The 26,361-nt window shown below is 38.9% G+C and overlaps 1 protein-coding gene across 1 annotated transcript in view; it reads left to right on the top strand.

Moving 5' to 3' along the window:
• Positions 1-26,361, top strand: part of LOC126425154 (centrosomal protein of 164 kDa) — a 688,023-nt gene that overhangs the window by 609,886 nt on the left and 51,776 nt on the right. Inside the window, exon 18 of the mRNA XM_050088105.1 lies at positions 9,953-10,110. Within this exon, the coding sequence (XP_049944062.1) occupies positions 9,953-10,110 (158 nt within the window). The remainder of the gene's footprint in view (positions 1-9,952; positions 10,111-26,361) is intronic.

The following is a 26,361-nucleotide window of genomic DNA, read 5'->3' as shown; positions in this document are numbered from 1 at the left end:
AAATGTAAAGATCTTTTTGTTGTGCCTATCTGCAACTCAGCATCTCTGCTATATGGTGAGTATTACATTCCATCCTGGATTTTCCATTGTTTGATTCAGGGGATCAGTTTGATACCTCGACCTGAAATTTCTTTGCCCTATAATCGTGGAATCACACTTCGCAAACTCTAAGGCACAAAATGATTTCTGCTGCAGAGCAGCTATTTTTCAACATGTGATGGTAACCAAGCAAACAGAATAATGTATTTGTTCCTTCAATAATCAAGTTGTGGTTCAGTGACTGATAGTTTCAACAAAATAATACTTTGTACCATGTATATTCTCTTTGAAATACACAGTGAAGGCATTGAATGGTAATGAAATGTTTCCAGACAATTACATAGTTAGTGCACTATCTGTAGACTTTCATTTTCATCAGCATTGTGTTGTCTCTGCTAACACAGCCCTCATACTTATGGCAGCTATGTACTCCCTAAAACACTGTCTCATTTATTCTTGTCTATTGATTTTTCGTGAAAAACTGTAACTTTTGAAGTTGAAAATGGGACACTTTAGAGTTTGTCTGTAAGAACATGGAATTTTCAGCCTCTGATAACTTTTATTAGTATTAGTATGAGTATAAATAACCTAGATTGGCTGTTATTTTCCATTCCCTATATGCTGCCACTACTAGTTATGGACTCCTGCCCATTTTCAAGAAGTCCTGTATAATGAAATGAAACTATTGTGAATGAAATATGGTGTAAGGTTGTTACATGATAAAGTTAGAGCATTAATGGTACAATAGTGGGGAGAACAAAGAGATAATTGCAAATAAGTAAATGATTAATGTCATTAAATGGGAAAAAATGTGTAAACAAATGTAATGGGTTGGATGAACTTAAAGAGTGCAGTTAACTCACGATCATAAAAATACCATATCATGAAAGTGTAAGATGTGTATTGTCAATGGTCTCCATTTAAACCTAAGTGAGTTGGAGTGAAACAATGTTTATGTGCATGCTGAAGGACAAACTGAAGATGTGAGTAAATTATATCTGGTCAACATGATAAAAATTATGGTATTGTATGAAAAATGTGAAAGTATGTGCATAAAACACAACAGAAATGGCTAAGCAACAGTTGCAAAAGAAGGAATGACCATGCAAAAAGAAATGAGTTTTTGGGATTGCAGTTGGATGATATTGACTTCTTGCTAGTAAGTTCAACTGAACTGCTATAATGGTGTAATGTAAATGTGAGAAAATTAAAGTGAAGATATAAGTGTAGAAGTAGATGATAAAAATTAATGGGATGTGTAAAGGCATGCACAGAAAAAGACTGTGTGATAAATGTAAATGAGTGTCACCAGTAACTAGTGAAATGAACCAAAAACTGTTTGCAAAGATAGTGGACCTAGGGAATGAGGGGATAACACAAAGCAAAAATAGGGTAGTCACATGATATAAAATGGAACAGGAAGTTAATGGATCGATGAAGAAACAGAAATGTTATAAATGTTTGAGGAAGTTTGGGTGAATTTAGAACATAGATGAGACAAAAGGGATAACTGCAGAAGCCTGCCCATGCCAGTGTCAATATAGGAAAACTCATTGTCATCAGCTATGAGAAAAGCCCATATGTAAAAATGAGTGACAGAAACAAAGAGCTGAAAGTGAATAGGGGACTAAAGGAAAAAAGATTCATTGATACTGAGGAAGCCTCATAGGCATGGAGAAAGGAAACAAAAATCAGACAAATTAAAATGTGCTGAAATTTTACTTAACTGTAAATATTATTATCTTTTGTGGGTGTTTGGTCACCTTTAGTGACTTAGGATAATGGTGGATGTCTTACATATTGCATGTTTGTAAACAGATGTATGATAATGGCGCTACTAGAACAATTGTTTTTCTTTTCTAAGAGAGAGAGAGAGAGAGAGAGAGAGAGAGAGAGAGAGAGAGAGAAATACAGATCTCTGCCACAATTGGGCATTGAAATAAATGAACATTTGTGCCACACCAGGACTTGAACCCGGGTTTCCTGCTTTATGCGAGTGCTTGCTTTAACAGCTTTGGCTGTCTGGACACACTTTCGGTCCATCCCATCTTCTCAATTTGTTGCATACTGCACTTGTAGTGCATTCACATCCATATTTTTAAACACAAATTAAAAGCGTGCTTTATTAGTGACTGCTCTCACACAATAGGTTAAGCTACTGGAATAATTATAGTCAGTTTATTGAAAGAATGTTAAATTATCATTGTATTACTTTTGTTCGTAATCACTGTTCAGTTCAGTTAAAACTTCTGGGATGAGAGGCCGTGGTTTGGTGTATCATACCATTCGTGGTAATTTTGTCTCCATCTGCAGAAGACATCTTTGGACATTAATCAGCAACTGCATCAAAGCTCATTGGGGCTGGACTTACAGACATGTGTAGCACACATCATTTCTGACAGTGATCTAATTGACAGCCATCTGTCATAGAATCCTAAATGAGGTGTGCCAAACAGAATGACCCCCTCCATGCCAACCAGCATGGATTGCAAAAACATCGATATTCTGAAAATCATTTGACTCATTACCATTAAATTTGTGGTTAGGTCGAGGATTTGTGCCCAAGGAAATGTGTTGGAATGCTTGTTGTTCTTATTGTATATTAATGACATTGCAGACAATAGTAACCTGAGGCTCCCTGCAGATGACGTAGTTATGTATAGTTAAGTACCATCTGAAGAAAGCTCCATAAATATCAGTCAGATTTGTATAATATTTCAAACTGGCAGCTTCTTTTAAAATTTTGGAAGTGTCAAATTGTACACTTTGCAAATTAGAGAAAATAAATATTTTGTGACAAGAACATCTGTGAGTTACAATTGGAATTGGCCGACTGGTACTAATAGCTGTGTGTAACATTTTGTAAGGATATGAAATGTGATGATCAATTGTAGGAAAATCAGGTGGCAGACTTTGGTTCAGCAGCAGTACACTGACAAAGCACAGTCAGCACACAGAGGAGACTGCTGGCAAATTGCTTGTGCATTCCATCTTAGAATATTGCCCAAGTGTGTGGTAACTGTACTATATAGGGCTAACAGGGGACATTGAATGCCTACAAAGAAGGGCAACACAGTTGATCATATACAAAGAAGGGCAACACATTTGACCACAGATTTGTTTGACTCATGGGAGGGTATTATGAAAATCTTGAAAAACCTGAGTTGTATGACTCATGGGAGGGTATTGTGAAAACCTTGAAAAACCTGAATGGGCAGATGCATGAAGATAGATGCCAGTCATCCTACAAATGACTGCTAACAAAAATTCAAAAATAATTATTAAATGAAAATCATCAGGCACCTAAATATCACTCCCATAGAGATAGTAAAGACATCATCCATCAGTGACAGCTGATGTTTATAAAATTCCATGTTGTTGTGGCTGAATATGCATTGGAAACATGGAAAGAAGCGTTAACACTCACTTAGCCGAACATAAATGGAACCATCACTCTGAACAAATATAAATTGGTCTTAACAGATCATGCTCCTTGAAATGGTCACCATGAAATGAAATTGGGTGAGACTAGCATTTTAACCAAGACAGTGCATTATTGTGCCCACTCGTATAAAGACACAATATGTATTTGTACAGGGTGTTACAAAAAGGTACGGCCAAACTTTCAGGAAACATACTTCACACACAAAGAAAGAAAATATGTTATGTGACATGTGTCCGGAAACACTTACTTTCCATGTTAGAGCTCATTTTATTACTTCTCTTCAAATCACATTAATCATGGAATGGAAACACACAGCAACAGAACGTACCAGCGTGACTTCAAACACTTTGTTACAGGAAATGTTCAAAATGTCCTCCGTTAGCGAGGATACATGCATCCACCCTCTGGCGCATGGAATCCCTGATGTGCTGATGCAGCCCTGGAGAATGGCGTATTGTATCACAGCCATCCACAATACGAGCACGAAGAGTCTCTACATTTGGTACCGGGGTTGCGTAGACAAGAGCTTTCAAATGCCCCCATAAATGAAAGTCAAGAGGGTTGAGGTCAGGAGAGCATGGAGGCCATGGAATTGGTCCGCCTGTACCAATCCATCGGTCGCCGAATCTGTTGTTGAGAAGCGTACGAGCACTTCGACTGAAATGTGCAGGAGCTCCATCGCGCATGAACCACATGTTGTGTCGTACTTGTAAAGGCACATGTTCTAGCAGCACAGGTAGAGTATCCCGTATGCAATCATGATAACGTGCTCCATTGAGCGTAGGTGGAAGAACATGGGGCCCAATCGAGACATCACCAACAATGCCGGCCCAAACATTCACAGAAAATCTGTGTTGATGACGTGATTGCACAATTGCGTGCGGATTCTCTTCAGCCCACACATGTTGATAGTGAAAATTTACAATTTGATCACGTTGGAATGAAGCCTCATCCGTAAAGAGAACATTTGCACTGAAATGAGGATTGACACATTGTTGGATGAACCATTTGCAGAAGTGTACCTGCTGCTGATAGTGCCTGCACACGCTGTACATGGTACGGAAACAACTGGTTCTCCCGTAGCACTCTCCATACAGTGACGTGGTCAACGTTACCTTGTACAGCAGCAACTTCTCTGACTCTGACATTAGGGTTATCATCAACTGCACGAAGAATTGCCTCATCCATTGTAGGTGTCCTCGTCATTCTAGGTCTTCCCCAGTCACGAGTCATAGCCTGGAATGTTCCGTGCTCCCTAAGACACTGATCAATTGATTTGAATGTTTTCCTGTCAGGACACCTTCGTTCTGGAAATCTTTCTCGATACAAACATACCACGCCATGGCTATTGCCCCGTGCTAATCCATACATCAAATGGGCATCTGCCAACTCCGCATTTGTAAACATTGCACTGACTGCAAAACCACGTTCATGATGAACACTAACCTGTTGATGCTACGTACTGATGTGCTTGATGTAGAGCAATGAGTCGCATGTCAACACAAGCACTGAAGTCAACATTACCTTCCTTCAATTGGGCCAATTGGCGGTGAATCAAGGAAGTACAGTACATACTGACGAAACTAAAATGAGCTCTAACATGGAAATTAAGCGTTTCCGGACACATGTCCACATAACATCTTTTCTTTATTTGTGTGGGAGGAATGTTTCCTGAAAGTTTGGCCGTACCTTTTTATAACACCCTGTATACACTGATTTTTAACAGAGAAGAGGAGGGAGTTAAATAAAACAAATACGGATGCTGACTGTGCCAACAGAGTAATGATAAATTACTCTTAATTGAGAGCATTGTCACTAGTTAGAGATCAGCATCACATGATAAATGGTGGTGCCCGTGGTACAGCTCTATACATCCTCAGCGCTTTTGAGCTTTTGTTGATTAATCTCCAAATGTGTCTTCTGCATATGGGGCTGAAATTTTGTTCACAGTCTGTCACCTAGGAGTTCTAACTTAAGTGGACACTGGCTGTATTATTAATCACAGTTCAGATTTAATGATTTATGTATATCTTGCTTAGAGTCTAGGGGAGAGTACTTTCCAGAAACTTGTAGTAAATAATCTGGATTCTGGGATTGCCAATCCATGTTTGTACTGCATGGAATAAGATTTCGAATAAAACAATCCTTCATTCGTATAATACAGAGGTTAAACAAAATAAGATGAACATCCCAGTATAAAAGGGATTGTTTTCTGTCTTAACCACAACATGCTGACACTGCCTTTTGTTTGTTTTACATACCAGGAACTATTTTGCACTCCCACTACATTTGTGTCTATTACAGCTGTTGTGGTGACCTCTGCCATATCAGGCCTACATACTTTTGATGACAGCAAATTTCTTCCTAGTTGGTGCATTTGTGACAACAGTTACAAGTTATCAGTTACAAATTATTCACGATCTCTAGAGCTGCAGTATATCTAGAGTTACTGTCTTAACAACTAATTTATTTTGAGCATGAGCACTCGCACTTGCTGAGGATCCTGCTCATGAGCAAAGCAGTAGTGCTGTGGTGGTGAGTGAGGAGAAATGCATGTGCACACTGGTCAAGACAACACAGGTGAAACACCAGCTGAGTTGGGAGAGTCAGTCAACAGAGACATAAAAGCAGCAATGGCTACTTGGCAGTGTGTAATACTGGTTATGTCTTCTGCATGGGAGGAACCTTCAGTTTTGGAATGCAACACTATCAAAAATGACAGTCGTGATAAGGCAAGTGATCCTCAGTCAGCTTGTGAATTTTTGTAAAGAATTTGTTATGGGTCAGGCAGCCATATTTATCAGACACGTAAATAGTGAAGTTGATTTCAAGAAGGACTCCTGGACATGTTAGTAACAATGGAGAACATCCTTAGTAGTGGTAAAGATACTATAAATAAAACAGGTTTATCATGGAATTTATTAGATGCTGTGTCTAGAGGCTGAATGCTAGACATGTTGTAAATATAGTCTGCGCAGGATACAGTGGCCAATGTGCAGTGACCAGGTTTTCTCCGAAGCTCTGGGTGAGTTTAATTGTTTGTTTGATTGGGGAGGCGGACATTGCCCACTTTTGGCTGGGCAGCTGTGTGCTGTAATGACAGAATTGAGCCATATATCTTACAATCTTTCTCAAACAATTTTACAGAAACTAATTGTGAAAACATTTCATTTTTGTGTTACTTTTAGCTTCTTTATATGTCAGTTTCATGATGACACATGCTCATGATTTTCTTAATGGTTATTACTGTGATATTTGCATTTAAGTAAGAGATGGCCTGAAATTCAAAAAATAGGAGTCATTATGGTTTTGCGTTTGGTGCATATTACATGATATGTTGCTGTCTGTGAAGTGTAGCTAACATATTGAATTTTTCTTTAGATTTAGGTGGACATCTCTATCTGTCATCAATCTCGAGAAAATTGATCTGATGTAACACACTCATTTGCTATTGCACACGCCAGCGATAAAGTCAAAATGAAATACCCACTACTACATTCCTCATATTTCATAAGCAGCTTGTGATATCGAAATGAGATTTTGACAAATGATAGTGTGCAAAGAGGAGAGTATTTTGGTATGTGTTTATTGTGCAAGACTTCACTATCTACCAAATTATTCAGCTAACTACAGATTTTGTCAGTCAAAGAATGTAATTTTTAAGGCCCATCAATAGCTCATCAAATGAGAAATGTTTTGGGTTTTGGAACAACATAAGTGAAGACGTTATATGTTTATTTTTATACTTTTCCTCAGTTAATAAACTTATTAAACCACAGTTTCAAAATTCTCTCATAGTTGCATCTGCACAACATGTTACTGAGGAGACATTGTGCGAACTCAGCAATGTTTTGACAAAATAAGCTAATTTTAACATGGTAACAAGAGAAATGTAGGTTTTACTCAAAATTCACCACTCGTAATGCTTATCTGAAAGTTAAAAATGGTTAATAAACCAGGTGAAAATAAGTTGCTGTTTTTGTTACATTTTCAGCAGAATTATTTCTAGATACTAAACAAAGCAGAGGTGACAGTAGATCTTTGTGAACGGTCAACATGCAGGTGTGGGTATGGAAGGTCTCCACTTCATATTTACAAAAATGTTAGCCTCGGCTTCAGTTTAGAACGGCACTTCCCCTCCAGCGCTCGGTATTTCCCCTAAAGTGCCTGCCCACAACTTTCACCATTACTGCCTGCCTCACATGTGCCCTGCTGATTGCACATCTACCCGCCACGTTATTCTGTGCACACACTACATCAGGACTCATAATGCAACTGAGCAAAAAATTTAAATAATTAAAATTAAAAAAATACTTCTAGTACCCAGAGAAATTGGATTTGTTCTCTGCATTACTCAATAGGAGAATGTATGTGCAAAGAAGATCACTTTGAAACATTTAACAGATGTCATGTGTGACACTCTGCCACCATTACTGTGAGCCTGAAAATTTAAAGCTGAATACTCTTTAGAAAGATCTCATAGTTATATGCTAATGCATGCTTCATATTTAGGTAACAACAATCTTGTGTAATGGAGCTGACAGAATGGGTAGGTTTTGCTAACTATTAAACCAGACACTTTTTTCCTCAGTTATCTGGTTTCTTGTTCTTCATGACGCCAACCATGACAAAGAGCCAAACACAGAGACAAATCCACACATTCACTTCTCCTGCGGCCATAATTGCCCAACTGTATATATAATTGAAACGATTGATTCAATATTTTACACATTAAATGATCAGTTATATTACTGTTGCATATTTTATTTTACAGTTTGTTTATTTCTTTTATATTTTTGTATCCCAGAATACTTCTACAAAACTGTATATATATTGCTAAAAATCAGTATTTGGTAAATTGGCTTTAATTTTCTAAATACATTGATTTATTCTATTAATATTTAGTTTCAACACTTGCCCAGACTCATTCATGCCCAGACACATTCAGTGGTTTATCATTGAAATAAAATTATGAAAAATGTATTTTTCATGAAATTGTCTGAATTTTATACAGAAACTGAAAATTCATATTGTATATACAGTGAAGTATCTAGTGGCTCAAATGGCTCTGAGCACTATGGGACTTAACATCTGAGGTCATCAGTCCCCGAAGTATCTAGTACTATCATTCTTTATCCCTACATTATTATGTTGCCCATTTACATTAAAGAATTACAAAATAAAGTGAAAAAACACATATTTACATCAAAAATGTTGTCCCACTAACAACAGCACATTAACACACCAAATCCTGAAATACAGGTTATTGATTACAAAAAACGCATGTATAAAGTATTTTACCAAAGTTCTGGCTCAGGTATTGTACTAAATTCTCCTTGAGATTGTTACATTTCAACTGGCAGTTGTTGGTTAGTTAGTTAATTTCATGTTCTGTAGATAATATTTTTGACAACATTACATTGTGGAATGAGTCAGTTGTCAAAAGAGTGCACATGCGCGTGCATATGCACGGACACACATGCACACACACAGAAGGGGTTGTTATCAAGGAAAAACTTTAATCTACATTTGAAACACTTTTAGTGTCATGCAAACATTCTATTTTAGCGGGTAGATTATCAAAAAGTTTTATAGCTGAGTATTGCACTCGTTTCTGCACCAGAGTACAGTTCACTAGAGGGAAAGGCAGATAACTTTTCCCTGCTAGTATTTCATTGGTGAATATCTGCATTATTCTCAAACTGCAATGAACTGTTGAAAACAAATGTCATGAGTGAATAAATGCACCACAAGGCTGTGGTCAGTATTGCCTTTGTTTAAACAAACACTTTGCAAGGTGTACATATCTGGAGTCTCCATATAACCCTAATTTCTTTCTTTTGTGGAATTGAATACTATTTGCCTAATTCATTCACTCAATCCAAAAGCTATCCTGTAGGACCCCTTCGGCTGTCTAACTTAGCAATGTATGTTATCAATGGGTCAGCTAACAACTCCCCGAATGGTGGATAGTGCAGATGCTGAGTCATCAACAGCCATACAGTAGTCAGTGGGACAGTGTAAACACACAGGTGTGTGTGTGTGTGTGTGTGTGTGTGTGTGTGTGTGTGTGTGAGAGAGAGAGAGAGAGAGTGAGAGAGAGAGAGAGAGAGAGAGAGAGAGAGAGAGCTCTCAAAAAGTATTTAATGAAAAGCTAGCCTGACGACACTGAACACCTCCACTATTCGATGAGTTGTTACTTTTGCTCCTTAAATTATTTACATTCTGCCAGTACTTTCTGTTACCATATTTACATAACAAATTTTTATCCCACTATACACGACAGTGTGTTAAAGTACCAAACTCTCAAAAAAACAAGCTATCAGCTATGAACATGCATGTGTCAGCTACCTCACTAAACTCTTGGCTCAGGTACTATACTGAACCCTAGTTGAAGCAGTTGCTTTTCATATGGCAATTTGATCTCATATATATTTGCTGAACTTAATAATGTGTGTTATCAAACAGGTCAAAGTCTCTGAACACTGAGAAGTCACGGTCAGCAGCAGACCGCCAGCGCCAACTCTCGACGGCGGCGGAAGACACCGTCACGGCGAACCGCGGTGGCAACGGCCCGGCCCAGCAGCAGACGCAGGCGCAGCCGGGGGCGGGCAAGTTGCTGACAGGTAGCGGCCACCAGGCCCCGCCGACCTCCCCCCGCCCGCGGGCCCCTGGCACGCGGGCCCTCTGTGCCGACTCCAAGTGACCGCGGGACGAGTTCGGGAAGGGTAGCGGGCTCGATCCGCTCCGGCGAACTGTCCCCGACGCCCGTAAGGGTCTCGCCTCGCCGCTCGATGAGTGCGGGATTCTAACTCGGCAGAATATGAAACACAGCTGCTTCACAATTCTTAGGGTTCTCACGTGATTGCACGCATATTTGCTTTTCCGCTTTTATTTTGTTTCATAAATTTGCGTACCGCAGTACTTGCCGAGTTGTCTCTACTGCTGGTCTCGAGACTGTGAAGCAGGGTGTTTTGTAAGCTTTCATGTCCTGTGCAGGATGCTCTGTGGAGATATGAAGGTTTTATACAATTGTGTCAGGAATTTAGAGGAGACGTAACTGCTACTGGCTGCCTCTGAATATAAGATTGCATGCTCCAAACACACATAGGTAGAAATGTGATGGAATTAATTTAGAGCTTCTAAATAGGATTGTAGGAGCTGGATGGGATGATGAGATTTACCACTCCTAATGTACTGAAAGTTAGAGGATATGATGAATATACTGTATGATACAGCCCATTGAAGAATGCAAACATCAAAAATCACGTGTGAGGTATATACTGTATAACACTGCTCACATTAAAGGATGGGAAGCAAAGTGGTATGCCTTCCTTCGACCTAGCCAGTTATGGGGGCCTACAGTTAGTATGGACTCAGAACCACACTGCAACTTGGCATTTTTCACATTAACCAATATTGCCAAAGGTTAAAGAAGTGCAAAGTAACATATTAAAATCCTGAGATCGACATGGGATTGAACCCATGGGGGAAAAAAAAAAAAATCGTATTCCCATGCAGAAGAAACAGCAGTGAGTGATAAGTTTACTCAATGAAAGAAATTTCTTTGAATACAGGGAAGGGGTGGCAACATGTGCCAACTAAGTGAAGAAATGAGTATTGAATAGTGCCCAGTTGACAGCAGGTTGCATCCATTCCAACCAGTTTGTTCAAATGTGTGTGAAATCTTATGGGACTTAACTGCTAAGGTCATCAGTCCCTAAGCTTACACACTACTTAACCTAAATTATCCTAAGGACAAACACACACACCCATGCCCAAGGGAGGACTCGAACCTCCGCTGGGACCAGCCGCACAGTCCATGAGTTCAGCACCTTAGACCGCTCGACTAATCCCGCACGGTCCAATTTGTTCTTTCCTACAAGTGCCACAGTGTCTAAGTATAATCTCAGGTGTAGGAAATACTGGAAGGAATAAGTTATACCATTGAAGAATGCCCCTTGAAATTTTTGGAAACAAATCTTATCATTTGTGTACATTTTTCAGAAAGAGTGGACGTATTAAAATGGAGGAAGTTAGTGCAATATGCATGTGCAACAGCAAGTACATTTATAGTTGCTATCCCAGAAATCTGCCCATGTGAAGTAAATCATGGACGATGCCAGCAAGTATTGATGACATTTATTGTGGGAAATGAAGGATGGGGAATAATGTGATAGATCAGCAGGATGTCTATGAAATCTGTGCAACAGGATTTTAATTTACTTGGTAGAAATGATAATACATCTGCAGATGGAAAAAGATGTGTATATGTTGACCTTAAGTGAAAGTCCAGTCAACATAAGGGTGATATTCAAAATATACATGAAGGGAAACAAAATTTCTGTCCTCTGCTTTGTTTCCAAGGGTGGGTAATTCGAAGATGACTAGCATTGATTAAATGGGCAGTCAGCATGCTAGTTGCGTAATTATGGTTGGGAAGTTTGGCTGTGGCCAAAATGGATGAACCTTTTTGAAAATACAAGCCATGTAGCGTCATGTTATGTGGGATGATGGTAGTTGAGTACAATGAAAAATATACTCATTATCACTATTTAATTCTTGCCATTAATTGTGCAGTGCAGTCACAGATTCACTGCTACTGCTTGGTTTAGTGCAGATGGTGGCTTCAAATTGATGTGGAAAACATTGATCATGACAAATAAGACTTGCAGCCAGCATCCATGGTGCATACTGAATTATTTAGATCTAATGATGCACTAGTTGAAGTAGCAAATGATCTCAGCTGTAACAGCATTGCACAAAGACTAATTTTATAGCTTACTGTTCTTGAAATTGTTATGATCAACAAGGTGATGAAAAAAGTGTGTGTGAATATTATTTCAACTCAGAAATCCTTAATCTATGAGATAAAATGATTTCTAGGTAACAGCTGCAAAATTTAAACAAAAAATTCAAACACTTGCTAGAGTCATGAGCTGCATAGCTCATATTTTATCCAGAAAGCATTTTAAACAGTTCTGTGCAATAATGTAATGACCCTTTGGGTGACATGACAAATGTAAAAATTATCTCACACTGAGCTGTAGTTTTTAACAAGAATGGTTATATATTTCCCAAACTATTATATTTCAGTACTGTTCTAATGTATATCTAAGCTTTAGCTAAAATATTTGTGAGGAAAAAGAAGGAAGGAAAATTCTAGTCATTGATGGAATTATTAGATGTGGACACTAGGTCAGCTGTAAAACACATAATAGAGAACTGTCCATGTCCCTACTGAACAAATCATCCCTGAGTTCATTTGAAGTGGATCGAGGGAACTCAAACTGGAATTAGTTTTACAGGCATTGGAACCACGGTCCTACTGAATTTTAAAGGAAAGACTGCAGATTAGAGCTTGACTCCTGATGAATGGCAAAATCACTGCAAACAGAGACAAGCTGGGGTTGGACAAGGGTGGGTAAGAAAATCATTCATGTCTTCTTCAAAGGCAGTAAGCGAGTAAGCAATTTAGATAAATCATGAAAAATATAAATCTCTGTGTCCAGATGGGGAGAGGCATCTCCCATGCTTCATTGTTCCACGTTGCTTGGCTCATGAATACTAACCTGATGTCAACCATTGCACTGCTTCACATGTTACATTTTGCAAAAATGTAGAAAACGTGCGCAGATAGAAACAATGGCACGGTGTTGGGACTCAGTAAGTCTGTGATGGTTTTTGGGCCATCTAACTTAGGATGTTAATGTGATCTAAAGTTTCACACTGCCGAGTTTTATTACATATTGCTTTTACCAGCACAGCTGGCTGTGATGTGTCATACAGCTTTGTCTTTCTCAAATGCAGCTGCACTTTTGAAAAATGCATTGACTGAACTGCTGTGTTTCATACTTTCAACATATCATGTAGATTCCATTTCAGCCCCTTTTCAACTCTAAAAATCTATGAAATTCAATACTTTTAAAAAGTTAAATCTCTCTTGGCTTATTGAGCCTGCTTCTTCAATTCCATGTTATATTCTTCAACTCTAAGAAACTAAAACTCACTGAAATTTCAATACTGCTTTGTAATTTGTTTAATTGTTCAGACTCATCTATTTGAATTCTATTCTTCATTGTATTTACAGTCTGCATGTCAAATAATTTTTGTTACCACCATCTGCAGTTGATGTATTTTGAGGTGTCAAATAATTTTGTAACATATTTGATACGTAACGTGAGTGGTAAGCACATTATGTGACATTTCCTGCCTAATGTCATGACGCAAAAAATATTTGTTATGGTAATGACTTTCATTTTTGAGGTTTGTTTTGTTGCACACTGGTATCTTTTGGGGACACTAGTCAATTGCTACCTGACAATGGCCTAATAAGCTGAAAACCAATTTTAACTAACAAATATTAGTGGATCAAAAGGGGAATGTGTCAGCTGTTCAACCTTATATATGAGATTGTTCCACCATAGATGATAGAACAGTCCATAACATTATTGTATCAAAAAAATGTAATTAAAATAGTAAGCAAGCATCAGAGGCAAAAATATGTGGAATGAGGGTAACATTTTTTCTCTTGGGCTGTAATATTTATTAAATTTAAAAACAACATGCAACACTCAAGCCACAACACCATTGAGAATAGTCAATGCTTTTACCGATTGAGTAATCTGGGCCTACTTTGTAACAGACCTCTCAGGCTCCATCTATAAATATATCCTTTCTATTTTCCAAGGTTAACAGGTGCACTCCTGGTTCCTGATGGAAACAACCCCTATGCTGTGGCTAAGAAGGGGACTTCTTGCAATTTCATTTATACACAGTTTTAAGATCCTGTAAGTATGGACAAACTCAGAGCAGTACGTAGGGCCCCCTCGTAAAACAGTCTCTGCTGTAGCATTTTCTCACAGGATGCTAGTGCTAGTCCAAGCAAGCAAGATGTGCAGGCAGACTTTTGAGAAGTTTGAAAATTAGGAGACAGGTACTGGCAGACAGAGAGAGAGTAATGTGAAACTCTTATGGAAGTGGAGCAAATGTGTAAAAACTGCATGGATGATGGAAGTAAGAGCGAGGTAAGAGCTTGACAGCCATCGGGATCCGATGCTGTTAAAGACACAGTACCAGCTAAGTTGGCCAAGGATTAGGAGGTGAATTGTCCTTAGTTGTGTGGAAGGAACTGTTCAAGAAATTGGCTGAAGTGATATAGTGGATTCACAAAAAACTAAATTGGGACATTTGGATGGGGTTTTGAACACAGCTTCTTTCAAACATAAGTTCATTACCTTGAATATTAGTGAGGGGGCACACCCTGTAACCCAGACTTGCTGTCATCCATTTCAAATGTTTGCTGTGGTTGATACATGCCCACAGCGAGATAAATCCTGTTAAGTACTCACGCTAACTATTCTAAGAGGAACTGCCACAAGTATTGTAGAAGTAAAGCTAGAATTTAATTTTCTGCTAATGTGGAGATGTGCTTTTTAATGCTTGTCCCACTAGTACATATTGTCGAGACTGTTCAGTGTTGTGTCAGATAGTAATACAGAAACTTCATTTTATATAGTTCATGAATGTGGAAGACTGACTGTCAGCATAACTAGAGATTGATAATCAGGTGCTCCATTGGAGTATTGCGAAGTTCCTGTGACATGACACTTGAGAGCTTCAGCAATAGAGCTGCCAGGTCATTAAAGCCTAATTTTTACAGTTTGCCTGATAGACTAAATGGGATGCTAAAGTTGAAATACTCTTGGATAATATCTAAGAACTACAACATAGCCATTTTAGCAGATTTTTCTTTCTGTCTTAAACAGTGACATACCTTTTAGAACACTTATATTTGATGTGGAATAACCTATTACCTACAGTTTCATTGTTGGCCAGTGGTGATGTAGAAAATGTCTGAGATGCTCGGAAAATGTCTGAGATGCTCAGTGTTTGCATGTGGCGTTGACTGTTGCGTAATGCTGTCAACTTGTGATTTGTACAGAACTTAAATAAATCTGTTGTCCCTTCTCTTCACTGTTCTTTTTCTTGTCCTATCACACTCTTCAAAATAGTGAACAAAAAAAATCTTGTTTTCTGAAGATAATACAGACTATATCATTGCTAATCAAACAGTCAGAAAATATGTTTGAATGAGGTGCCATAAATCACTGATAAGTTATATCTTAGTACAATTCAAAAAAGTAGAGACAGATCCAATAGTAAAAAGTGAAATACATGCATAATGAACGAAAAGTAAGTAATGCGACATATTAAAGCAAACAACAGTTATAACTGGGAAATAAATCATGCATATAAAGAAGAGAGAAAATGTAGAAGGAAAAGTTATATAAACAAACATGTTATTGTTACTTTGAAACCTGGCACCAAACCAACAGTAACGCAGTGAAAGGGAACGAAATCTGAAGCCATTACTCTTGATGTATGTATGTTTGTTGGAGTAGGAGACAGAGGAGTGTAGGGGGGACAACTTTTTAACAAATTGAACAAGAACATCTAATAGGATCGTAGACTGAAAGATATGTATTACCTTTATTAATGAAGGACGAGACTATATTAATGATTAGAAATGGAGAACTTGTAAGAGAGGAATGCAATCCAGCATAGGTAAAGCCAATCGCTTTTTTATTATAAATTTGGTTTATGTAGGTATTTGCACTATTATTAGACGGGGCAAGAAAATTCCATCAATAACATGCAAATGTTGGCAACATGTTTAATCTCTGATTCATTATTCATTGTATTCTGTACATCCCATCATGAAGGAAACCCTTCACGGATGTATAACAGTCAAGCTATACACAATCTCAGTGAAGGATGCACCATCATTATTCATGTACGTTGCCAATGAAACCACATTTTGTGTTAGCAGAAGAAACGTGCCTTTCAACATACATGTGGTGTCTGTCTACAATAGAAATGGTGTATTATGACTTGGATCGAACCACTAAATGAATACAATCATTATAAAATTGTCGTAGTGCCAAAGTCATTATAAAACAAGGCTGGAATCTGATGTGTCACCAGAACTTGTTCTTGTTCTTCCTGTTTGCCAGCTATGAAAATAGGTTTTAAAAAAGGAAAGGATGATTACTACCCTGATTTATAAGATCATAATGTGCCTTAGAAGTGGAACAGCTATGAGAGAAATGTAAATGGGCTGAAAAATGAAATGATGTTATGTAAACTGGTACAATCCACAAGGATCTCAAAGGAACATTTGCAGGAAATATGTATGATGAGAGATGTGTTTGTGGAAAGCTATTAGCAAATGCAAAAGAAATGGCAATTGATGGATGGCCTCATGTAGATTTGTGTTACAAGGACACATTGCCAGTAGGACCTACTCAATGTAGGAAACATATCAGTATGAAGGAGATAGATGAGTTAGTGTGAAAGTCTCCATTTGACCAAAGGTTAAAAATATTTCATCATAATAAAGTAACTATGTGTAGCACTCATTCTGAGTAATCATTACAGGTTTCTTAGACATCCATATTAATCTGAAAAATAATTATTAAACTAAGGACATCTTCTATTTAGACTTAATAAGGACATCTATTAAAATAAAATTGAACATATTTGGGTACTAGAAGAAGCACACAATTTAAATGCTGCACACCAATTTTATCCTTATCCATGCTATTTTGAAATAGCTGTTCTACTATCCAGATTCTAACATTGGAAGCAAATATCATTATTGTATTTTACACAATCAAACACATCAAATATCGCCACCCTCCTGAAAGCTGTTATTGAAGCCATTATACCAAAAATTCATGTCTGTCAATTCTAAGAAAAGCATACAAGTTACTCTTACTTTTATTCAACCCACAGTGACTGACAGAACACAAGCTTTTTTCTATTAAAATAATGGACAAAACTACTACTATCAATATTTAATATACTACTGTCTTTCTGTTGTAACATAAGTATTTATTTATTATCTTAAAATGTATAAACTGATTCTCAAAAGAAAGTATATATATTCCATGACAGCCACTAATTTTACAGTTGGTTAAACAAGGCAGATTTCATTATCATTTGTGATTTAAAATTTCAAATTACCTAAACTGAGCATTGTACGCAAATATGTTGTCTTATTTTGCTTATTATTGTCAGATTTCTTATTTTCTGGTAAATGATTCTGTATTTGCCTGTACAGCCAGTATCAAGTATTCCTGATGTTGTTTTAATTGCATACTTATTAAGTCTTTTATTGATTCCTGTTTCAAAAAATTACAAACTGTAATTAGATTTTCATATCACTTGTGATCACAGGTCATATATCTGCATGCTTAGATTTCCATAGAAATACTATGCTTGTAGAAAAGAATGCACATTGAATTTTTACAGCTCTTTCTCTTTCTGCTTAAGTTACCTCTTGACTTTGGTTGCAAACTTTTAGTACAACTCTTTTCTGCTCACTAAGCACTATATATGTCTGTTTTGTACTTGAATATTTATTTTTATATTCTTGAGCATGGAGAAATCGCAATTGTTTCAGATATGTTGATATCTGCACTATGTTTCAACCTCTTCTTTTCAATTGCAATTTTGCATCATTTTGTAAATTACAGCAATGATTTCTTTCATTATTTCTGTATGTTAACTGCCTGAAATAAAAATGAAAACTTTCCTGTTTTGTTTTTATTTGATTTTGCATTTTTTCCCTGCACATGGTTATGTGTTTTCATTTCCTTCCTTATTTCTTCCATCTATGTAATGCACTGTAGTATTTGTTATTTATTGCAGACATAAAAAATCATTTTAAATTTAGACCAATTGACACAGAGATGGCAGTCATGAGACAAATGTTTACACATGTTATAACACGGTATGTATCATAAGCTTCAGAAATTTTGGTCAGACAACCAGACAAATAAAACTTTCCTGGAGCTGAGAAACAGTGGTATTCTATACTACAGCCTTTATTGGGAATGGTAATTACTATGAAGAGCTACTGTCAGCCATTTGAATTGTGCAAAATTTGAAAACTTGATAGTTGTATTGGTTGATTAATGAACTTTGTTTGTAAATCAGCTGTTGGGGAACACTCAAGTACACTGACTGTGAGTGTAAAAAAGGTTAAAAATGCAAAATATGTGACAGAAAAAAATCTATTACAGGTAATTAGTGTGTTTGCCACAGTAAATCGCATCGCTTAAATAAGAGCAACACGCACTGGGTCAGATATAACAATCACCAATAAGAGCAACACACACTAGGTCAGATATAATAATCACCTACTGTTAGAAACAGTGTCCTGTGGTTAACATTGAAAAAAAAAAGGAGAGAAGAAAAATAGATACTTCTCACAAGTGTTATACTTGTACATAATTCCTGCCCCTTCTTCTGTGCAAATATTTAATACTTTAATCACACTCTCTCTCTCTCTCTCTCTCTCTCTCTCTCTCTCTCTCTCTCTCTCTCTTTCTCTTCTGGCTCCATGTGGACATACAAGGGTGTGGGCTGAGCATCCGAAGTTCAAGTATGTAGTTAACCAATTTTGTCTAAAAAAATGAGAAACCATAATCAAGATCATGGGATTATATAGTATTGGCCAAATGTGCTTCATCTTCTGCCCTAAGCAGTTGTTTCACATATTGTAAGCATAATGCTCTCCGTTCTATTAATAATTTTCTTTCTAAACTTGAAATGCTACTATCCTTTCACATGAAAACTTGCATCATCTGCTCTCACTGCAACCAAAACAGTGGGCACTCCGTCTCTGAAGCACTGGCCTTTTCACACACCAGCGTTTTACAGATGTACCTCGGTTTTGTCTAAACCACTGTCACCATGCTAAAATGCAGTGGCCCACAATGGACTAACTTAATTCTGTACAATTAAACTGTGAGAGTAGTCTTACTGTTGAGACTTATCTCCTCACAGTGCTATATGCAAGCTACCGTTTCACAAGTCTGTCGCTGATGCACTCGACAAGTACTGGAATAGCACTGGATCATTAGTGATGGGTGCTCAAACCATTAAGAAGATTGCTGAACAGATGAATCACAATATGTATCAATACAAGAGTTGAAACTGCACTATCTTTACACTGAGGTCCAGAAGTCTTGGGATACCTCCTAATATTGTGTCGGACATCTTTTTGCCTGGTGTAGTGCAGTAACTCGATGTGGCATGGACTCAACAAGTCGTTGAAATATTCAACCATGCTGCCTTTATAGCTGTTCATAATTGTGAAAGTGCTGCTGGTGCAGGATTTTGTGCATGAACTGACCTCTCGATTATGTCCCATAAATGTTTGATAGGATTCATATCAAGTAATCTGAGTCGCCAAATCATTTGCTCAAATAGTCCAGAATGTTCTTCAAACCAATTGCAAACAAATGTGGCCTGGTGACATGGCCCATTGTCATCCATAAAAATTCCATCATTGTTTGGGAACATGAAGTCTGTGAATGGCTGCAAATGGTCTCCAAGTAACTGAAAATAACCATTTCCAGTAAATGATCGGTTCAGTAGTTGAACCGGAGGACCCAGTCCATTCTATGTAAACACAGCCCACACCATAATGGAGCTGCCATCAGCTTGCACAGTGCCTTGTTGACAACTTGGTTCCATGGCTTGGTCTGCATCACACTGGAACTCTACCAGCTGAAGTCAGGACTCATCTGATCGGGCCATGGTTCTCCAGTCATCTAGAGTCCAACTGATATAGTCATGAGTCGAGAAGAGATGCTGCAGGCGATGTCATTCTGTTGGCAAGGGCACTCACATTGGCTGCTGCCATAGCTCATTAACTCCAAATTTCACCACACTGTCCTAACAGACACATTCGTTGTATGTCACACATTGATTTCTGCAATTATTTCATGCTGTGTTGTTTGTCTGTTAGCACTGACAACTCTATGCAAATGCCACTCTTCTCAGTCGTTAAGTGGAGGTTGTCCAGGGTGGAAAGTGATGCCTGAAACTTGATATTCTCAGCACATTCTTGACACTGTGGATCACAGAATACTGAATTTCCTAACAATTTCCGAAATGGAATGTTCCATGTTTTTAGCTTCAACTACCATTTCCCGTTCGAAGTCTGTTAATTCCTGTTGTGTGGCCACAATACTTCGGAAACCTTTTCACATGAATCACCTGAGTATAAATGACACCTCTGCCAATGAAATGCCCTCTTATACTTTGAGTATGTGATACTACTGCCATCTGTATTTGTGCATATCCCATGAATTTTAACACCTCATTGTACAGGAGATATAGTTCATGTGAGTGAGGGTATCATACAGGAAATACACTGCTGGCCACCATAAATGCAACACCAAGAAAGACAAGAGGTAGCACAACAAAATTTATTTTGTAGATAACAAGTTGACCAAGTATCAAATGATTATGTTTACAGACGTCTGTGACATGTGGTTCCTGCCAGAATCAGTAGCCAGAGTAGCCGCCATTGTTGGAGATCACTGCTGCCACATGTCTCGGCATTGAGTCAAAGAGACGTTGGATGTGTTCCTGGGGTACAGCAGCCCAAGCAGCTTCCACACGTTGCCAAAGATCATCTGGTGTGGCAGCTGGGGATGTAATCTGGGTCACTCGTTGAGCAACCGTGGACCACATGTTTTCTATCGGCGAAAGATCCGGAGAGCGAGCCGGCCAGGGAAGCAATTCAATCTGGTTATTGACGAAGAACCTTTGGACAATGCATGCCACGTGTCGTCGCACATTATCCTGTTGAAATATGGCTGTGGCCGAGTCCTGAAGGTAAGGAAGGACAACTGGCTCCAGCACCTCGGATATGTAGCGCTGGCTATTTAAAGTACCGGCAATGCGTACTAGAGGTGTGCGAGAGTAATATCCAATACCGCCCCATACCATAATACCCGGTGCAAGACCAGTGTGGCGGTGCATAATGCAGCTGTCCAGCATCCTCTCTCCACGGTGTCTCCACACTCGAATCCGACCATCGTGGTGCTGCAGACAGAAGTGTGCCTCGTCAGTAAAGACAATGTCATTCCATTCTGCCATCCACATCCATCTGTCATCACACCATTGGCGACGAAGACGTCTGTGGTTCTGCGTCAATGGTAGACAAAGCAATGGACGTCTTGCGGACAGACCACTCTGCTGTAAACGGCGTCGAATGGTACGCGCAGACACTGGATGATGCATTACAGACGCAGTGTGCTGTGCTATGGTTCGAGATGTCACTGAGCGATCCGTAAGTGCCATGCGCACAATTTGCCTATCAGCACGTGCAGTGGTGCACCGAGGTGAATGCGATCGACCACGTCAGTCCGTCGTACCCTGCTGCATCCAACGGTCACACACCCGCATTACAGTTGTTTGGTTTCGTCCAACACGACTAGCGATTTCTCTGTATGATAATCCACAATCTCGGTAAGCCACTATCCTTCCTCTGTCGAACTCGGATACTTGATCAAACGATGTTCGCTGTTGTCTACGAGGCATAACTGATCATCTTGTGAAACAACCACAAGGTAAACACACGTGCCGAACGTACACTCGTCGAAATTGCCAAGCCTTAAATGGCACTATGAGGTGGCGCCACAGGCGCGCGTGATGTGCGTCTGCGCTGAAATTCTAACTAGTTGCATATCTCATCGCTGCAAACCCATGGTGTAAATTTTACCTGATTTGGATGCTTCCTTCAGGGTGTTGCATTTACGGTGGCCAGCAGTGAATTTTGTTGTGATGAAATGCACCTTTGATAAGCTCACTGGACAAAACAGGTGGACATGTGACCCTCCACTGTTTACATAGGACATGACAGTGAAGTGTTATGTGTATATCAGTCTGTTGTGTGGAGTTGTGACACAATGGCAAAAAGGAGCTGTCATGTCTGGATATATCTGGGACTGTGCAGTAAATGAAGCTGCCCGATTTGTTGGTGTATCAATGCGGACCGTCCATCGTACCTACAAAGAATGGTGTTCCAATCACAGTCGTTTAACACTGTCTAATAATGTTGTTCATAAAATGACCCTTACAGACAGGGGCAGAAAAACTGTTACATATTGTCGATAACATTTGGATTCAAACCCAACAGAAATTGCTGCTGTCGCTGAATTCGGGATCATGTCGAGCTGTTTCTAAGTGAACATTTGTGAAGGAACCTGCAGGAGTAGGGCACCTTGCAAAAGGCCGGTACTCACAGTGTCTCATAAAACTGTGTGTCTTCAATGGGACAAAAACTCCAACATTTACAGTATCCAATTTGAAGCCTGTAGTGTGGTGCGAAAAGTCACTATTTTACCCCTTTTCAAATTATGCGAGTTGTTGAGTGCATCAATGGTCTGATACATTTAACCTACAGGAGTGGATGGTGTACTTCAGGCCAAAGGTTGTTCTGTGATGTTATGGGGGTGTTCTTTCTACCATGACTTGTACCTATTCATTCAGATTACCATGACGTGAATGAGGATGTTTATTTACACATATTTGATGACCAAATGTTGCTCTTTCTTCTACATATTCAGGACGAATATGTTATGGAAACTCCTGTCTTCCAAGATGAAAAGACCCAGCCCACAGAGCATAATTTCCTAGTTTGAAGAACATTAAAGCACCTTGTTACATATCAACTGGGCCACTAAATCATTTGCTCTTAGTTTTGTAGAAAATATCTGGGACTGTTTTGAATAGTGGGTAAAACAAAGAATTGAACTTCCCCGTAATTTCATAGCTCTACAGCACCTGCTCATCAATGAGTGGCTTTGGGTGGATATGGTGTACCTGATGAAACTTGTGGACTTTCTTCCATGCTGAAAAGAGGTTATTACCATGGCTGCAGACAGTGTTAGTGTGCATTTACACTTGTGCATCTCATGCCTTATCCCTGTACACCTGTGCTCACCCCACCCGCAAGTTGAGGTATGAGTGTAGATGCGTGCCTCTTGCTCAGTGTGTGTACACAAGTGGTTTCATTCACACTTAGAGCTACTCCAGAGATCGAACAGCAGCTGCAGGTTAAATGCACTTGTGTGATTGGACAGTGGGCAGCAGGTTTGTTTAACAGAGCTAGCCTGGTGTGCAACCAGTGATCCTGCAGCATAAATGTGCCCTCTAAAGGCAGACTGAGGACTGCCTAACATTATTTACATGGCTTTCTTTGAGGAACAAAATACATACTGAATTATTAACACTAACAATTAACAGGTCAAGAATAATCAAGTACTTGTATACTATTTATCTCAAACAATCATAATGATGAATTCTAAATATGAGAAAACTTTTTATTGAGAAAAAAGTAGCAATCGTCAAATTAATGTGCTTGTAAAGTCCTATGCTTTACTCAGAGAGCTTGCTGTATATGGATCTGCAACATACAAGAACTGGCTGACAGCTAATATAGAAATACCAGACATTAGATGTTGGGTTTCCAGCTCCATTCGCAAATCAAAAAGTAAAGGGTGTCCATAATTAAAGTTACAATTTCAAAATGCTGTAGAAAGAGAACCAGTGCCCAGAATGACATCAAATTTGATCAGCATTTTATTGATGAAGGGGGAAATGTCAAGGAACAAAAAAATATTTTTGTATTTTGAAAGTAGAGGGAAGGGAAGGAACTAATGATATGAACTGTATAGGGACTTAACGCAGAATCACAGGCAATGAATAAAAAGACGTGCCAGATTGGGACTCGAACCTGGGATCTCCTGCTTATTAGGCAGTTGCATTAATTACTGTGCCATCTGGAAACAGTTTTTATTGCAAATGTGTGGACTGTCTCGGCACACTTCCCGGTTGACCCACATTACTACCCTGTGCCATCTATCTGCGGTCATGGTCGCTAATTCTAGATTCCTCCTGAAGGTTGAACTTATTTGTGCAACTGCATTGGAGGTTGCGGATTCATTGTCCATCAGGGCGAATCACTTAGATGAATGCATGGTTGACATGTTCGAAAGAACAGGCACCGCACAAAATCCACAGCTCTGATACATATTATGTAGATTGAGGGTGGGGGGTGAGGAGAAAGGAAGGAACTAATTATATCAGCTATGTCGGGACTTTATGCAGAATCAGTGGCAATGACTGTAAATGTGTGCTGGAACAGGACTTGAACCTGGGATCTCTTCTTATTAGACAGCGTATGAACCACTGCGACATCTGAACACAGCATTTATTGCAAATGCATGGACTATCTCGGCACGCTCCACAGCCAACCCACATTCCCACCGTGTGCTCTCTGTCCACAGTCCCTGTCCTTGTCCTCTGTGCTCACTAATTCTAGATTCACCCCAGAGATTGAAAGTTGTTTTGTGCACCCACACTGATAGTTGCAAATTCAATGGCCATTGAGATGACTCAGTTTGCGTTCAAGTCCCAGTCTGGCACACATTTTCAACTGTTGCTGATTCTGCATTAAGTCCCAAAGGAGCTGATATAATTAGTTCCTTCATTTCCCTTTCCTCCTCCACCCTCCACTTTCAATCTACGTAATTTGTATCAGTGTTGCAAATTTTGCTAGGTGTCTGTTCTTTCGGACACCGTGCATTCATATAAAAATGAATTTAACAATAATTTTTCCAATAGATATCACTAGAGGGATCTTAATATAAATTAGGGTCAGCTACAAATGACAGATGGTTTGAGTTGCACGTTACACGATCTGTGTTTTTCACTGTGCATGACAGCATAAATTCAGCAGTCAACAGTTGTGACACTGTTATTTAGGTAAGCCCATCCACCCTGGCGAGATTCTACCACATCACATGGGAAAAATTGATTTTTAATTGGTCTGAGGTGAAAAACTGCATAAAAAGCAAAATTACATCTGTTTTCAATTCTCCTCGAGCCAAAAACAACATAAAAAGCAAAACGCAATTGGTTTTCAATTGTCATGAGACTTTCGCAAGACGTTGAATATGGTGTCCACTGTTTTCTACCGCAATTTGAAATTGAGAAACACCCCATTTCACAACAGATTGAATATCTAAGGGATCAAGTTCAGAATGCGTTGTGCAATGCATGCATTCAGTTGAGCTATGAGGGTTGTTAGAAAAGTTCTCGAAATCACAACGAGAGGTCAGCACTAGTGCAACAAGTTGTTCACGTGTTATTCATTGACTGTTGCCTGTAAACAGGTGCCACGTCAGTGCTCTCGGAAGAGAGCTGTGGTGGTGACGTGGCTCTCTTGTTGGTCTTGTGTAGTGATTTGTGAAGATGGAAAAAATCGAGATTCGAGAAGTGATTAAGTACTTTGGAAAGAAAGGTATGAAGGCAAAGGGCATTCATGGGCATACTCTGAGGGACTCTGCTCCTTCATATTCAACTATTGCCAAGTGGACAAAACAATTTAAATTTGGTCAGGAGAGCTTAGATGACGATCCGCGCAGTGGTAGGTCAAGATGTGCCACTAGTCCTCAAATCATTGCAAAAGTGCACAAAATGGTCACAGAGGATCGCTGATTGAAAGTGCGTGAAATTGCTCACACTTGCCAGATGTCATCTGAAGAATTAGAAATGAAAAAATTATCTGCAAGTTGGGTGCCGTGATTCTTGGTGCTGGATCAAAATACACACCATCGCCATGGCAAAATTACATGAACTAAGGTATGAATTGTTGCCCCACCTACCTTTTTCACATGATATGGCTCTGTCAGACTTCCATCTCTTCCCAAAACTGAAAATTTTTCTTGGTGTATGAAAATTCACTTCAAACGAAAAATTGATAGCCGGAGTCCACAACTATTTTGCAGGCCTGGAGGAAACTCGTTTTTGTGATGGGGTCAAGGCACTGGAACATCATTGGACCAAGTGCATTAATCTACAAGGAGACTACATTGAAAAATAAAAAAAAGTTTCAGTGACGTAAGTACTTTTTTTCTATTCCATTCTGAGAACTTTTCAAATCACCCTCGTATGTTCATAATTGGAGCACTAAATATGGCATCTTATGAATAACTTCACAGCCAGAA

This window comes from Schistocerca serialis, chromosome 10 (assembly GCF_023864345.2).
Source record: "Schistocerca serialis cubense isolate TAMUIC-IGC-003099 chromosome 10, iqSchSeri2.2, whole genome shotgun sequence".
Classification (NCBI taxonomy): Eukaryota; Metazoa; Arthropoda; class Insecta; order Orthoptera; family Acrididae; genus Schistocerca; species Schistocerca serialis.
Note: the sequence above shows the minus strand (reverse complement) of the source record. Positions and strands in the feature narration are given on the sequence as shown.